Raw genomic sequence first — 18632 nt, forward strand, 5'->3', positions numbered from 1 at the left:
TTTCAGTAAAATTATTAAATGTTTCTCATATAGAGATGTATATTATCTAGTTACGAGTTAGCTACAAGTCCATTATACTAAGTCTATGGACTATAAAGTTGTTGCAGTTGCTTGCCCACCGTACTGCTGGGTGGTCTACGCAATCTATTGTGAATATAGTGTTGAAATTGTACACATTTTAAAAACTGGAATCAAAAAAATCTTTGTTTCAAGCTACAAGAAATTAAATGTAGCCGTACCATGACAGGATTCAAACCGGCGACTATCGCAATAGTGAGAGTGTTGTCTTCACTCCACTATCAAGCCTACTTACTTATAAACATTATTATACACTATAGAAACTCATAATAATTCGTAAACTTGGTTTTATACTAATTGATGAAAAGTTGAGAAGTGATTCCTCTACATAAAACTTTACTCAGTAATTCCCGGACCAAACATATAGATGACTATCCCCTCCTAATATCTCTGAACCTAACCTCGTGTTTATTAATTATCAGTGTTGGCCTAGAAACGATACGTGTTAAAATTTGAAGACAATCTGGCGTTTAGTTTAGGCGTTGTAATGGTTTTAGCGAAACAATTTTTGCTGAAAACCACTGCACCATATCAAAATTCGATGAAAACTATGTCAAAACGAAACTAATTATGCTCCTAATTGCTTTACCACTCATCATATAGTTCACATCTAAATCAGTCTATTTAGCGACCATATAAGATTGTCCTAAGGAAAAACGTTGATTGGAAAAAAGAAATTGCCGAAGTTTGACTTTTGGCCGAATATCCTTATATCTATATTTATTTATCTAATTTTGCATAATGATATATCATCTTTTAACTAATCACTTTTATTAACTCCCATTAACTTTAAAACGATATTTCTTGTTTAGTTTGTTTCTTGTCACAATACCACTAAATCAGTGTTTCTTACTTAATAATAGTAGTAACACGATTCACTTGATTATATTGACATAATTGTATGGATAGAAAGATGATAAGAATAGCTTTATACGGTGGTAGATCACTTTTTGTACACTAATATAAAAATAATGAAATGCTAAATGTTTCATATATCGTTATTCGGGCGAAATTTTAGACATTTTTTCATTTTACCTTTAAATATATATGCATATAAATATAAATATACGTTAAAAAACTAATCTTACGAAATATAGATAAATTTTTCTTAGTGTTTGTAACAATCGAAAATCAGTTATTTATCACTCTTTAGGTGTAAAAATAGATTCACAATATATTTATCGAACAATAGTGTAAAAATAAATTGGAAAATCATACGTCATTTCAATTAATACAAATCAGTTAAGATAACACCAGGATTGTGTACGATGGCATTTGGTTGTATTTTACATTTTCTTATATATCCTACTGTTGCATTCCTCTCTCCAATCAGAAATATCCGGTTTTTAATTTATAAGTATAACCATCAAAGGTTATTATGAATTCGACTAATGTTTAAATACGTTTTGATAAATCTAGTCAATATACTATTGACCTGCTATTTTAACTTATATAATGTTAAAATAATATGCCAAAAGACAACACCAAGCACCTTACATAAACCTTGACCACGTATTGGTAAATTTCTTAAAAGGTATTTGGAAAAAGCTTGACTAAAAAGTCCTTAAAACTCGCTTATCTTTTTCACCTTGTGAATGATTTTAAGTTATTTTAAAAAATAATATGTAGCAATGAACAAAACCATGTTTTTAAAAATCATAACAGTTATTTTTAATCAAAAAAGCCTTTGAAATTACTATCAACCTAATAAATAGTTCACTAGAATTTGAATGTTACAACCTAAATCAACAAGCAACTTCTTTCTAAGAACATATCCTCCTTACCATCTGTTTCTTTCAAAAAGGGGCACTTATTGCCATTTAGAAATTCTTTGAATCAACAAGAAATAACAACATACCCAGGTCTGATAATATATTTTAAGCCTATTAGATTTATCTACCTGAATAATCTTTTATATTTTACCTCGATCGATTTCCCATAATTCGTGAGGCATTTCCTTGAATCGGTGACGTCGCAGCTAGCTCAAAATTCTAGGTAAAAGCCAACATTCTTCGACTATACCATCATAATTTTCATATTCCGTTTGTGCCAGGTAGGAATGGCAACGTCGCATCCTAATACGACCTTCTCACCGAAATTGCCGTCGAATAACTGAGACAGACCGATCACCCGTCTCCGTCGCACCAAAGAAACTACGCCCGTGGAGGGGAGAGCGTAGCGTTCACAAAGCTATCACACCCCACTCTCTCGTTCTGACGTCGCAATGTTTTGTTGGTTTTCCCTCTTGCTTCATCTACAAGCGGAACTGCCGTCTTTTTCTTTCGGTGCCTGTTTTCGAGTTGGCGCTGCTTTTTTCTCTCGGATCCACGAGAGAGAGAGTATTGCAAAGTTTGGCAATTTTTGGTCCGGATGTTAGAAAAAAAGGACCCGGGAGGAAAATATGAGAAATAAAGCCGTGGAAGTTTTTGATGGGCTTAATGGTTATTGCGTTCGAGTTTTTTCCCTTGTTTGAGCTTATTTCGTTAGAACAAGCTTCGCGTGAAAAAGTTTAACGAGAACTATGTTGTTTTCCGATGGCCAGCAACAGATAACTAATAATACACGTTCTAAAACTTGGTTTCCCTGGGTTAGTTGAACATTTAAGTTTCTTAGTCATATTAGATTCGTCCCGCCAAAAACTAAACTTTATTAATCATTCGCTCTTATTTTCAGGTAAGCCAAGATGCTAATACAATCTGCCTTTGTTGATCTCAGCGTCTCTAGGTAAGAAGATTAAGCTTTAATTCTTAGATAGTCTATTTATCACATAAACTTCCTCGATATAGTAGTCACATCGTTTGAATTGTATTTACTGCAAAATTATATATTCTACGATTACTCTGGCTAAAACTGCGTTGAATTACAGTTTCAGCCCAAAAAGAATGGTTAGGAATTTGGAATCATTTAATATCTATATTCTCATAATATTGAACCTTACTTTTTTGGTCTACTTGTGAAATGTGTGGTTTTTGATTTTATCCATCGTTAGTAGAATTATTTAGCATAAATCAATATAAACTTTGTTTGCTTGAAAATTTAATGGAATCAAGCTTACCTTTATTTTTTATATGAAACGAGTTCTAAAGCCCAATTGTCTAATAATTATTTCGTACATATTTTACTCTTATTATAATATACTTATAATTATTTCAACAGTTTTCTAGATATTTGCAAATGATATCCAGGATTGCTAAAATGAGGAACCTTTTAATATAGTTTCAAGTTAAGTTGATTCGATGTTATTTATATTCATTCCCACAGAGTTGAAGGTTGCTTTTTTTCCCTGGTCTAATGAAAAGTAATTCAGTTTAAATTAATTGAAAATTTGCTTGACATTTTAATACAGTTTGTTTTTACGTTTTTATATTTTCTTGACATGTAGATTGTTGTAAATAATATCAAATACTACTTCTTTAAGTAGTCGGATATTTGATATCACATGTTGATGGACAGTTATCGTTAAAGGTCGTCAATATTTAGTTTTAACCATCCAAGTATTTTTCTCTACTATATAAATAATATCAAGTTTTTTAATTATTCAAAAGTTCATATTCATAGTATTACAAGGTATATAGAATGATTTTAAAAAACGACTGATTAAGATATTAAAACGGCCACTCTTAATATTATTTTGCAGTAAACTGTTTCCATAATAAACTTTGATCTCAAAAATATAAGATATGGATGTGTATACGGATAAATTTAGATCGACATATATAAATTCTATTAAATTTTAACGAAAAGGTACTCGTGAAGTGTCGTCAGAGATAAATATTTCTTTGAATAGATAAAGGATACTTGACGAGCCCAGCTTCGATCTTGTTCTCCTTGAACTGTTGTTGAATCGTCAAATGCGAAAATTTACATTGCTGATGGCTCGCGATTTTTTGCCAAAAACCAAGCGGATTTGACGACTTTATTGCTGTACTGCATTGAAATAAAAAATCGAGGCATAACCTCAACAAGATTTATTTGCGAATACAAACCGCCCTGAAATTTTTTGGCTAAAAGATGTTCGAGAATATTTCGTTGAAAAAATACAGTTGTGCTATTATCCTGAATTTCACATTCCGATAAAATCCTCGCCGATAAACTTTATCATAAAGTGAAATTCAGGATAAAGCACAGATGTGTTTTTTCAATTCTCCGTGTAATTTTTTTCTGTATCTCTCATCACCAAACCAATTTTCCTAAAAAAGGAACCTAATGCGATTAAAGTCAATTTCACAATGAGAACACATACTAATTGATAACGTTACCGCAATGAAATTTCATTAATACAGCCGTAACACTGTCATCTTATTTACCAACATGTTTTGCTAAAATCTAAATTATATTAATCAGATATTCCTAGAAATATTTTTCGACGTTATCGAAATTCTGAGTACATTTTTGAAATCTTAATTCTGAATCACACTCGTCATCGATGTGTACAGTGGGTGCTTGGATCCTGCAAAATTATTGAAAATGAGACCACACACATTTCCAAAATATATAATTTTAAGAAGGAAGTTAAGAAAATCATTTCATATCCTTTTTCTAATTTTTGGAGATCGAAAGTATTATTTATAGGTGATATCATAATTGATTGTTTGAGTTATCCGAGGTTTATTCGGTTATTTGTTCCTATTAGCTTATAGACTACACCCAGTTGGCTCTAAAATACTAAAATTTAATTTGTATTATTGTCGTCAGGCGTCTGGAGCTTTTCTAAATGTAAATCCGAAAAACCTATAAACATTACATTATTTGTTAAACATAAAATTGTTACAAATTATTCAAACTTGCTTTATAAATAATTAATTAAATTACAGTAAATACACATGTCCATGCTGGCTGAATTAAACCCAGTTAGTAATATAGTGTTATTATGTCTCAATTAAATATTATTATAGCGGATATATTATTTATTGAGGTCTTCCAACGGTTTAGGCTATCGGTTTCTTTTTCGATATTGTATAAAGGAATACCGTTGCTGTAGAAACTACCTGAATTAGTATTACGCTATTATAAAATACTATTAGTATATCCGAGGTAATAAACATAACAGTTTTATAAATTAAATAATTTTTATCCAATATTTTATGTTCCATATAAAATCGCTCTCCCTTTTTAAACTAAATATTACTGTTTAACATTAAGCACGAAATAGGTTTTGACTGATCTCACTAACATTCAATTAATTTAAATTTACCTTTCAAATATTGATTTGAATTGCTTATAGAGTGGCTTTAATTTCTATGCTATTTAAAAAATGCATTCAAAGTTTAGCATAGTATTATATGAATTGTTTGAGTCCACAACAATATGGTTCACTATCATGAATTAAAAAGTTAAAAATCAAGATCATCAAGACATTTTCTACATTAATTCGTTGTCGAAATTGTCACCACCTCTTGATGAATGATTTATTGTAGTGTTAAATCTCCTTTTTTAAATTTGGTATTTGACCATACATTTTTTCTTATGGTTTCTTACTTTTTCTGTAGCATTCGCATAAATTATTTTAAATGTTTTGAAGTAGTTTAACGAAAAACTCAATAAACTCTATCTCGTCTGCATAAAAACCTCCATTAAAAAGAATATAAAAACTGATACATCGACACTATTTTCCAGTTACGCTAACGAGCGAAGCCGTTCGGGACGCTTCATTTAAATGTTAATAACAAAGTGCCTCGCTCCAGACTGAGATGTGTTAAGATACGATTGAAGAAAATTATGCCGAGCAGCCTCTCTTACTCGGTCCTTAATGAAGATCGTAGAGCGTATATTAAATGAATAATTCATAGAGGAAAAAGCTGCGAAGGCCACATTGGTTCTTAGTGAAATGAATATAAATTTAGAAAAAAGTTTCGATGGCGTGACTTTCTTGTTCTATTTTTTCCTTAGATTTTATTTAGTTCGTCTTTTTATATTCTTTAACCTTTTTTGAAGTAACTTCATAAATTGTGTATTAATACTAGCTTGTATATTTATAGCAGTTTTTTACTTCATGTAACCCAGTGATACAACACTCCGTATCATGGTATTCAATTTATTTACCGGTTATTTAGGTACCTTTAAGTACCGACCCAATTTTACCCTAGATCTTCTTTTATAAAGCTGCAGATGTTTACATCTCCTCATCAGAAATTGGTTAAAATATAACAGTGTGCCTGAGAATTGCCTCCGAACAGGCAATAGGTTTTCTTAATTCAATTTTTTTCTCTTCTCTTTTTCACTTCTTTAATATTAGCTGCAGTGTGTATATGTCAGAACAGATTATTGTTCTAAAGTTTCTGGTAACTGGCATAAGTGTTGATGATTTGTTGGTTTTTTAAAACCTATTCGAATTTTATTCCAAGTATCAATGACTTAAAATGATTGAATAATTTTCGTTTTTCTAAATGCTGCTGGCCCCAATAATGTACCGTATATTAACAGACATTACATATCTGTTTTTTTTTCGTTTTTGATCGGCAGGAACAGAAAAAATTGCCCAAATTCAGTGTTATTTATTTTCGGCTTGATTAAATGGCGGGAAATCCGTTACGTTTTACACAACTGAACTAGCCATGCCTGGTGCTAAAGTTCTTTTCGACTCGAATGCGGGAAAGGTCAAATCCGATTAGAAAGTGGCTGGCATGAATCATAATCATAAATGTTCGAATGTTGAACAATGAATGTTTCGAAGTTTAATTCGGTTCCAGTGTATTTTTATAGGATTTTGTGTTATTATATCGCTGAGGCTATTTTACGGAAATTGTGGTTTTTTCTGGTTTACGTTTTTTCAGTGAAAAGAAGATTCAAGATAATTTATAATAAAAACTAGTATCTTTTACAATCAAATTATATTTTAAACAAGAACAAGTCTTAGAAATAAAATAATTTCATTTTTGTCCTTTGGGCCTTTTTCAACTCGTTCAACGGTTACTATACCTCTCTTGATGGATAGCGACCTATAATGGTATTCAGTTGTTTGGGATGGGAAAGCGGAACCCACCTGGTTAGAGCTTCGATTCATGTGTATATAAAAAATTGATGTATCGTCTTTATTTTACGTATTTTTTTAATGATTTGATTGCATTCTCCTTTATATTCTCCTTTATAAGCAGAATATTATCACCTTTCTGTTTGGATATTATCAAGAAAGAACCTTTTGTACCATTGATTTTTTATTTTGCCCTTGTTTTGTTGGGATTAATTTGGCTGTTTGGAAATATGAATACTCTCTTGATTTTTGACTACTTTTGTGGCCAGTATCCATCCAGTGTTATGTATAATATATTGTTATCCTATTCCCATTTGTTTATCAAAATTTTAAAAATCTTGATTATGTATGGCATTCGGTTGAACAGATAGCATCCCATATTTTATGTATAATAAAACAAAACCCAGAAAAGGAAACACAGCAAAACTGGCAAAAACAAACTCATATAGGATGGAAAACGAGATAAATGAATTTTGTAGCTGTCATGGGAATGTTCATTCATTTTTTTTACGATCACATCCGGCAATATGCCGATCTAACGAGAAATTACGAGATTTCCATTTTCTCTTTGTCTCATTCTGATAGTTTCATTCGCAACTCTCTCAATTGTGCCACCGGCGACCATTTTAATTTATTCAAAGCGCGTCCGAAGCGAACGGGGGAAAACTGCTCTCCTGTCCATTGATAATCACTGACCCCTTATGTGCATTCTATTGACCCTACGGCTGTTCAAGAGTCCACAGACTTGAAACCGAGAGAAATTGCAGCCGGATCTCATCCACCCATTCTAACCGGAAACACATGAAAAATGCTAATGCTGCTGTGAATTTACGTACGTAATTCGAACGGCGACAACCGAAACGTACAAATAAATAAAAAAGCTAATGCAGATCCGTTCTTCTTTGTTTATAAACGGCCGATATGGCTGTTAAGTTTGTAATTTTTTTTTACCTGCATATATGACGGAACATTCAAAATAATGGAGAGTAGAAAAGTGTAAAATAGAACGATAACACCTGACTAGTCATCAATAACTGTTCGGGACAACAACGTTTCACAAAGCATTAAAATCATCCGTTGTGCGCCTACCTGATTTTTTTTTTCTTTTGAATGTCTTTAGTTTACGTGTGATTCCAGTCTCAGGTAAATTTCTCATATTTCTCGCATCTGTCCTTAAAATGATCTTAAGCATCTACTTTCTGTTCAAGTTCGGTAAACAAATTACAACGACCCGAAACATTTTCTCAGGCTTCAACTATATTTACCTTTTTCTGAAGGTTCCTTTAAATCCTTTTTGAATAAAAGTGACAAAAACGAATTTTCTTTATTGCCAATTTCTTTAATGGGACTGTGTATTTTTTCTATTGATATTTCCAAAGAATTGTTTATCTATAAAATGACTGACAGTTTCACAATGATACAAATACTATCCGTTAGATTATATGGCATATGCATAGTATAATCCAAAAGGGCAATGTTTGGTAATAAAGCTAATATCTACTGGAACCGTATTTAACATCTTTCGTGTAATTTTACATTGATTTTGCATGTGGTTAATGCAATGTAATATGTAATATATTCATTGTAAGTTTATTACGGTACTTTTATTTGAATTCAATAAACATGAAGAGCAAAACTTGACTTTCATAGAGCTTGAACGTGAGGAAGAAATTATTGTAAACCTATCAGGACATTTTGTAAAAATGAATCCCAAACTTATTTCTATTTACCAAGTACGTGTAACATAAGTTCATAAACAGGATTTAAATAGAGTTACATGCATTATTCAGTCGAATAACAAAATCCCAGATTTCATGGATTATAAAACAAAAGCCAAAGAAAAAACGCCGAGCGGCAAAACCGGGAGAAAAACAAACACATATAGAAGGAAAAACTAAATAAATTACTTTTATAGTTGCCATGGGCCGTTCTTTCACGGTCATAAAACCGAAACATTTTCGGGAGCAAAGCCGAATTTTCTAATTTTCTATTGTTTCTATTTCTGGATATCGATGTGGTGTGGTCGTTTTAAAGGTGAAGGTCTCGAATAAAGGGGAACTGCGACTACGTCGGTCGGGAAGCCCCCGAAGTAATCCAACTCTCGGGCCAGCTCTATCGATTTTCCGAAACGCGCCCCATTCGGTCTGGCTGCCTGGCTGGTGAGAGAACGCCGTGGAACTCGAGACTGGAAGTTTTCATATAAATTCTTTTCCCCCCATTTATTAAAGGTCTCATTTCCCGGCTAGAGATTTTTCGTTTACGTGGACTCTTCGTTATTCGATACGTATTCGTTTACCTGACTACCTGAATATGAAGCACAAACATATCCATTCTTTTTTTATTTCATAAAAGAGGACCAATTCCTAACTTTTGTTTATTTTCCACAAAACAATCAATGTATTTCTAATGTCAGGTGTAAATAAATACCCAATCGGCCAAAATAAGTGGTATGAATCTTTTCAGTTTTTGTCTTGCTAAACAAAAAAAAATTGTGTCAAAACACTAAAAAATATATTTGGTTTTTTGTATAATACAAAAAAATTAATATTTTTTAAACATAATTCTGCAGAATATTTCGTTACTGTACCCTGGATATTTGAAAGAGATTACCGAACTTTTCAATAGGCTTAATCTAAGCGGTTGACCATTATTTTTCTTGAAAGCTAGTTGAGCTCCTCTTCTTCCAAATCATAAATTTGGGAGATAGTAGAATCTAGTAAACTGTTAATCGTGTAAACTGTAAACTGTGGAATAGGTCGAGTGGTAGATGGAATATTCCAGAATTTCACTGTTCTTAAGGTTGAGTCAAGTAAACATTACAGCCACAGTATTTTCAAACCATAGATACAGCAAACGCCATTGGTCATTTTTAACTTTCAGTCATCCTCATAAGATAATGGGATATGAGACCATGACATATTCTCGCCTCTTGCCGTTATACCAAAATAATTATATCAGGCAGTCTGTGGACATAACGTTATTTTACTACAAATGTAACATTGTTGATACATTTTCGTGCCTTTTTGTAACTATTTGTGTAAATACTACTCTTTAAAAAAGTCGGAAAAAATATATTCTCCACCAATTACAACAACAAAATATTATAACCTTTAAATAACCAGATTATATGTCTTAGGTAATTAACATGCTAATATGGAAAAAATAAAAAGCATAAGCTTGTATCTCCTGTCCGAAATATTTTCAATGTGGAATATGGACATTGTAATCGACCAAATTTCGCCATATCATTAAGCAAAATATCCATCACAGCGTTGATGGTATTAGTTCGCCAAAACTTCAATATAAAATTACCAAAATTGACCAATTTTTGTATCACCGATTAAAATTATATTTAGAATCGACATATATTTCATTAAAGTTGACAAACGATGTTCGATAATTCGTTTATCAGATCGCGTGCTATCAAATCTTCTTTCTTTCTATGTCACTTCCATGAGTCTACATTAACTCAACCCACCTACGTGAAGTTAAATTCTCCTTTCATCTTCTTTAGTAACATTGATTAATACTGAGGATTAATGATTACATCTGATTTCATCAAAAAATTAAGCTACGATCGTTATATATTACTTGATCAGATTGTTATCAAGATAATTCTATTATTTTTAATCATGCTTTATTAAGTTGAAATGTATAAAATTCACCCATATTTTGCTAAAGATGCAAAATTTCGTAAATATAGAAATTACTTCAGTTGTTTCTTTTCTTTAAGAAAAGACAAATAATTTTGAAATATATGGTTTTAGTTTGGATAACTTCCCATTAGTCCTACATAACTTAACAATATTTTTAGGTAGATTTTTAAATGTTTAAAAAATTACTTATGTTTAATGTTAAGATTAATAAGTTTAGATGGTTTGGATGATCTAAAATGTAGACCCAAAACGAACAATGGAAATTGATCAAGCAAAAATCATGATATTACGAAATATGATGCACAACACCGAAAATAATATACAGTCTTTTTTTTCGTAAAAATATATAAAATGCCTAAATGCTTTTTAAACATGTAATTAAACTATAAAAAGTCAATATCAATAGTTATGCAATTTCTTCTGAAAATTCAGCTATTAAGACAAATATGGTCAGTAAAATTTTATATCTCCATAGCACGACCATAATATAGTCATAACAATTCAACAACATAAAATACTTCTTATTTCGTTTTACCACTTTGAGAAAATAATAAAATATAACTTATGAAGAAAACGGTACCATACATTTTAGATGGTACCATGGCATAATAAATTATTAAAAATAAATTTATATGTCAACTGATTAAAATATTTCTGATAATAAAGCTGTATAATGATAGTTTATTTCTTTTTTTAACCATCAAAATACATATTTTGTTTAAATGTAATCGGTCATCAAGAGAATAAAAACAGGTAATAATATTTAATTTAACTTTTAATGTGTAGTTTCAGTACCTTCTACACAAACTTTTTATAAAGATCTGCAGGAAACCACACCGCAAAAGACACCCCACCAATCACTGTATTATATCAACTGTATTCAAGATACAATGTAATATAAAATCGTACGTTACTTATTACCAGATAAAAAGAACGTACCCCAAACAATCATACCGTATTCAAATCCCAACTGAATAACAAAAGTTTTAACGTTGATCGACACCTACAACCGATGTTACCCCTACCGCTTATCCGATATCAATGACCTAGCAGTTGGAAAATGATAGCGTTGTGGGAGGAGCTTACAAGACTGTCTACGCAAGTCTTTGCTCTGTCATTGGTCAAAGTACTGGCGGCCATCATGGAAACGTCCACCGTCGTGTTGAAATTGTTTGTTGCTGTTGGCGACGACTGCGCGTGGCTTAGGGGAGGGAGCTTGGAAGTGGGGATTTGACTAGATGGGCGACAGCTTTTGTTCTGAGAGGAGTAAATGCTGAGCTAGTGGGAGAGTTTCAGGATGTGGAATGTATTTTAAGATCAGATGGAGTACCAGAATAAAATGTGGATTTGTTGATAGCAGGGTGCATGCGGTGTTGCCGATCTGAAGACTTTCTTTTTTGTTTATTTTAATTCCATTTAAGTGTTGCACTTTTGTGACCTATGGCTATGCCCATATAACCAAATAAAATAACCGGTAGAATTATTGCGATCTCTGTAGGCAGACACAAATTTCGACATCTAGCAAGTATTAATATTTCATGTAACTTTTTAGCGAAAGGGAGATTAGAGAACAATTTTTCAATATGACGGATCGGATGTCTCGATGAAATTTATTCCGTTCTATTTTAAGTGGGAGCGATAATGTAGTGGATAAAAAAAACTTCTCGGTTTCCAGACCGACGCCTGAAAATCCTCAAGATGGATAGAAACTCGTAGAGGATGTAGGGGCACTTGATTTGTTCGAAACGTGCTTACTATAAATTTGCAAACGAGACGATTGAGATTTATTTGTAAACTAGAAATCATTGATTGTTACACTGTTTTAATATTAAAGCACGCGACAGATCTTTGAATTATTCACTCAACTATTTGTAGTTCTTCTGTTAAAATATAATTTGGTATAAAAATCATAAAAATCAGCCATCGGCTACTTTTCGAGTTTTACGGATTCAAATATACTTAAGATCACATTTTATATATCGTTTTTTATTTCGCGAATTAAATGAATACGTAACTTCAGAAGTTAATTATAAAATACTGTCACGGAGTCATCTACTGACAACAATATATGGAACAGGTTGTGTTAGAAAGCTTCATTAATTTAGAAACATTTAATAACTCCTGGCTACCACAGAATGGACGTACTTTCATACAAATCTCGAACGAAACCCGTCGATTGTTTTCGTTGCGAACACAGTCCAACGTTCGCAGACCCAGCTGGAGTTTCTTGGAAACTCCACAAACCAAACACGAGCACCGGCCAGCCTTCGAGTACTTATTAGCGTGTTTAAACAGCTTTTAATGGTCGCGTTTTAAGGTCACAGCAAGTTTAGAGCGACGGTCGGTACCACCGGTACCGTGGTAAATGTGGGTCGTATTTAGTAATAGTATTGGCAAAGCCGTCTGTGTTTAAATATCCTAGATTATTTTGTATGTAATAATGGTGATAAGGGAGAGATAGTCAAATAACCAGTTCCCTCTTACTTCAAATGTTATCAAAGCGTACTGAGGTAAACAATTTTATCAATACTTCTTTTAATTAATGAAAGCTCTCACCTAGTCGATTATATTTGTTATTACTAGTGACCGCCTAGTGATCTAAATTCGACCGTAATTCATTAAATTGAATGTTTCTTATTGGAATTTATTTTTTCGTCACTTTATAAAAATATTCTTTTTAATATTTATTTAATTTAAATGTTACAAATTTAAGGACAACAAAAAAGTGCACAATAAGATAAAACATTAATGTGCTCCTTTATGGTATTTTACGAAATATGAACTGAAATCGATCCAAATATCTTCCGGTGATAACAAAATCATCATTATTTAAATTGTTCTTGTTACTCAGTGTGAAGTACAAATAATTACATTAAATGCACAAGTTCAACCGAAGGTTAAATAAAAACCACTTGAAATTCAACTTCATGTATACAATCTCCACGTTTAACACGAAGGACGAATCATCCGACGCTTTCTGTTCGTGGTAGTACTGCGTTGTATATGCATCGGGTACACACCCCGTCATAACACGAATAATAATCAATACAGTAAAAAATCCTTCGTTCTTTTTTCCTTTTCCCTTCTCCGCTATTGGCGTATGCTCATCACGCCTCTGGCTACCGCGTTCGTCCCGACACGTCACGTCACGTCTCCAGTCAGAAAATAAATATGCCCAGGTCTGTTACGTAAACACACTAAGCTTATAAAACTATGCCTCGATATATTGCTAAAAATAGTGACCATTTAAAATAATAATTCGGGAAAATGGCGCCGGTAAACTGTTATGACACGTTTACTTTATTTTTTCTCGAGATATGGCGGCCAACGTTCTGTGTCAATGTCATAGTTTTTTTTTACGTATTAGTTTTTAAATATTGTTGTAACAATTTGAAGATATATTTCTTATCATATCAATAAGAATATATAAAAATATGTAAGACGAACAAACAGAATAGCAATATTTATTTCAAAAATTAAAAATAATTGTGGCACCAATGCAATGACCTAACATTTCTGTCTAGTATAAAAAAACATATCTGAAAAAACAAATTTTGCGAATCTCGAGATCTCGAAAAAAATGAATTGAGAAATTGACAAGATTGAATGACTATGACTATGATGAGTAATGTGATTAATACACTGAGTTGGTAGTTAAGAATGAAGATATTGTATTTCATTAACCATTTCTCCCATATTTGTAGTAGGCGCCTGATAACTGGAAGGGTTTGTGATTACAGCCTTTCAAGGATATTTAAATGTACATGTGAGTAATATTTCAAAATCACTAATTACGTCGGGTACTCAAATGCAACAGATAATGATATTTAGTGATGGGTTTCATTGGCTTTGAATAGTTCTTAAAAAACCTAGCTGATTCTGCCCAATACTAGAAAATTCGAATTCGACATATGCAGCTTCATAGACAGTATAATACAGTTATTTGTCTTTTTAACAATGTACGTACCCTAAACGTAAGATTATGCATTTCTTATATCATATGTTGGGCTGTGCTGGTTGCACGTGATTTATAATGTAACGGCAAATGACACTAGACTAGACATAAATCATTTGATAGTTGTCAAAATGGTTTTCATGGAAAACAGTTTTAGCCAATAAAGTTGGATTAAACTAAAAATATGCAAAACACCATTCAAATATTAAATATATTTTGAGACGATATATTAGCAGCCGAATTAGTATTTGCTTGTTTTCACCATATAGCCATTTTTCATCTTTGATGTACTTGTATCTTATAATAACAAATAACGGAAAAACTAACATGCAATTCCTCGTGTGCTAATAAAAAAGTTGTTATATATCGATATAAATTTTAATACCTTCTATTCTCTGGTTCGGTTCGAGAATGCCTCCCTCGGTGTGTAATTGTAAACGACCCCTCGCTCAAAGAAGTAATTTATATTTCAAGCTTAAATGTTAGGTTTCGTCTTACCACCTACCTTACGGGTTTTATCAACTATGATAGCATTGTAACAAAGAAAACAAAGGCTTTCATGATGACCCAGATAGGATAGTTACATATTTTATAGCATCTTTGCTGATAGAGCTGAAAATTAGGTCGATATGTAAATGTTCCTGAGTCTTTCTGTCTGTCTAACTAAAATATAATGGATAGAAAATAGCATGCTATATTTAATAATTGATAAGCCCGTAATTACCAATTAATTATCCATGGGAAGCAAGAATTAATCTACAATATAGAAAGATAATTTCGATTTTTTTTATAAAAACAAAATATATTTTTGTCGTTTTCTAATAATATAAAATTGGTTTAAAAGGTTTTTCTTTGTACTCTGAAGAATTAATATTGTTTCTCCATTTTTTTTTAAACTGCTCATTGGATATTTTCTATAAAAATCCGTTAGCTGCAAAAAAATCAACTCATGAGCTTTCATCATACCTAAAAACTATGAATTTGTTCTTTCCTATTGTCAACAGTATCATTTTTTATTTTTTGTTAGAATTTAGAAATTCAGCACCTACTAACTTTAAATGTATCATTTTAGTGATTAATTCATTTGAATAAAATAAAAGATACTTTCCAATCCCCATTACAGAACTTTCCAAAGTAATTGAAATGGTTCATCAGACTATCGAAGTATCCGGTTTGATTTTCTAGGTTATCGAAGTCATGCTGTGTAACGAAAATAAAACAACTATCTTGTTTATCTTTTAAATTATGAAAATGTGCACATTTATCAGAACGTCCTTGGAGAGTATTTCAAAAACATTTGCTACATACACAATAATTAAAAGGAATTATCATTAGACACAAATATAAAAAATATAAACAGAGCTTTAATTATGACGTAAATACGTCAAATATTCGAAACAAATGACCCCAACTTGGAATTTAAAGATAATTTTAGCATTTTAACTGATTAACGACAATCGGGTGAGGTATTTATTTAACTTATTGTGATTTAAATATTTACAGGTTTGCTGGGTTTATTTTGAGAAAAACCCAGAATATTTGGTGGAGAAACAATATTTTTTCTATATTATTGTTTGAGTCTGTTCTTTAGGGCATCTTGATGTTTTCGAATTTGCTTTAGTAGTTTTATTTTATTTAATAAAGTAAATTTAGGAAAAATAGGAATCTTTTAAAATATTTGGCTGTAGATTATAATAGGTTCATGCAGAACGGAAACATGAATCCAATTTAGGCCAGATTTCAAAGGACTCGGTTTTTCATTTGTTTGTCGGACTTATCGAAATTAGAAGCTTATTATTGGAGCTCCATTTCTTACGAGAGATGTTTACGATAGGTTTGTCATTTTTAATGATTTGTGGTATTAAACAGATTCGAAACCCATTCGTCATTATTATGCAAAAAATGCAACTAGTTATTTATGGTTAACGTCCGTTGGTTGTGTCAATCACCATTAAGAACGTTGCCAAAGTTCTGCTATGGTGTCATTTTACTGAAGTTTTAACCACATTTTTTTCTTAGCAACGGGGTTGCCAACATAACAGCATTTAGGAGTAGTATTACTTCCTCCTTTTAATTTAAAATAAAGCGCTGCCAGAAATAGATGCAAATATATGTAAATACGTAAGATACTGTTACATCCAGAAAAACTGATCGGCTGGTTGAATCATCGGTCCATACTTTTTCCAAAACTATACAACCAGAACAATTAGTATTGGCCGTTTTAGAGCCATAATCCCTGGCTTCTTAGTTCCTAAATTGAAACACTTAGATGTGGTTTAAAACTAGGTAGCGTATCCTGTCCAGAGCTCGTGTCACAACTGACTCTAAGGAAACGTTTAGACCTGTAAGTTGGCTTCCAAGATGCTCTGATTTAACACCGCTAGACTATTTCCTGCAGGATTTGGGGAGCCGCGAGACTACATAGATATGCTATTCACCACGTTATTATCGATACACGGTCTAAAACATGATAAAACCATAGTTGCAGAAATATCTCGACAGTAAATCTTTGATTCGCCTTGAAAAGCTTTTACATTTTTGCTGACTACAGACTATAAAATACGAGTTTATTTACTAACCTGGCATAAAATTGTCGTTAACCTTGCTGACTTGCGGTTTGACAAAAGTCAATTTATACTTCCTACTGTCAAATATTCAGGTTATTTTTAGAACTGAACTGAAGTAGAGACTATAATTTTTGCTGGTTTGCATTTAAAACTTGTAACATAATAGTTAACTACTTGAATAATAAACGTAAACCAAAAGCAACACAAATTGGTTTTTCTAAAAGGTTTGTACATTGAAAAGCAAAAAAAAAATAACGACTTAAATAATAGCTGTCTAAAATATAAGTTTCACCCCAAAAAGTAATAATTTCTCAATAAAAGCCAGAAAATATAATATTAAGTAACCGAACCTATATATGATAATCTATAAAATTAATTTAATGTTGCTAGTTTTATACACAGCGGGCGGAAATACTATTACCACTTGCATTTTGCGTAATAGAACAAGCAAGAAGCCAGAAAAGTTATTGCAGTTTAACGTTAGATTTTGAGGTGATTGTTATTCTTACCCATCCTAACTAACGTCAGCCTTATTATGCGGAACACAACTACATTATTGCAGAATAGGAATATTTAGGTAATTATGGCGGTGGACGGCCCTGAGTATAATCGTAATTTTCAAATAACCAGAGTAAATTGTCGAACAATAAACTGCTGTTAATTCGAGCGTTAGATCTAAATTAAATACGTAACGCGAACAAACAGGAAAATTGGATCAAATTTTACCCTATATTCTGTTGTTATTGCGTTTTCGAAGGAAAACGTTTATGCAACTCATCCTTTCTCTTACGCCCTATTTTGATGCTATTGTTTTTAGTTTAAATGAAAATTCTGTTTTGATGTCGTGATTAGATTAGATATCTCTAATACAAATATAATTCCAATTTCGGTTCAAATTTAATTTAGACGTGTTCTATTTCACGTCACTCCCAAAGCAGCTGTTATCAGACAGTAAAACAATTAATAATAAACCCGAAATATAACTTGTTTTTTATATTTCTATTGGTTGCTTGTTAGCCTGTATCAATAATATTGTTTTGTTCACAGACCAAACCACAGTGCCCAGGCTACCGCCCATGTATCGGCGGAGTTGTACAAACCGTCGAGGTCGCCGCTATCCAGCACCAGATGTCCTTATCCCCCGTCCCCCCAGCTGCAGTCTGCCCCCACGAACATCACTCAAGTGCAGGTAAATCAATTCTTTTTATATTCGTTAAGAAAAAAATAGTTATATAATAGGAAAAATCCTATTAATGTCTAAAATTACATTTTCAATTATAGTGGGCTCTGGAATTGTTCTATTCCAATAATATTCAAATAAATGTGCTTGTAATAATGTGTTAAATTAGGAAAAAAGAGAATAAAAAAGTGGGAGACCAAAGAAAATCAATTGAAAAATTAGAAAT

The 18632-nt window shown here is 32.0% G+C and overlaps 1 protein-coding gene and 1 long non-coding RNA gene across 6 annotated transcripts in view; one reads left to right on the top strand and one right to left on the bottom strand.

Annotated features, from left to right (window-relative positions):
- Positions 1 to 2117, bottom strand: part of LOC143193171 (uncharacterized) — a 37362-nt gene extending 35245 nt beyond the window's left edge. Inside the window, exon 1 of the long non-coding RNA XR_013004955.1 lies at positions 2002 to 2117. This is a non-coding gene — a long non-coding RNA (uncharacterized LOC143193171). The remainder of the gene's footprint in view (positions 1 to 2001) is intronic.
- Smr (nuclear receptor corepressor smrter) overlaps positions 1 to 18632 on the top strand; it is a 124136-nt gene that overhangs the window by 78294 nt on the left and 27210 nt on the right. For 2 of the 5 annotated variants that reach the window (XM_076399178.1, XM_076399176.1), the window contains exon 2: positions 18274 to 18415. In XM_076399178.1, the coding sequence (XP_076255293.1) occupies positions 18274 to 18415 (142 nt within the window). Of the gene's footprint in view, positions 1 to 2506; positions 2666 to 2751; positions 2803 to 18273; positions 18416 to 18632 lie in introns of those variants that run through there. The other 3 variants (XM_076399181.1, XM_076399179.1, XM_076399180.1) reach the window with 3 other exon arrangements.

This window comes from Rhynchophorus ferrugineus, unplaced genomic scaffold, assembly GCF_030347505.1.
Source record: "Rhynchophorus ferrugineus isolate W39M unplaced genomic scaffold, kcgeb_rfMv2 rfM3, whole genome shotgun sequence".
NCBI lineage: Eukaryota > Metazoa > Arthropoda > Insecta > Coleoptera > Curculionidae > Rhynchophorus > Rhynchophorus ferrugineus.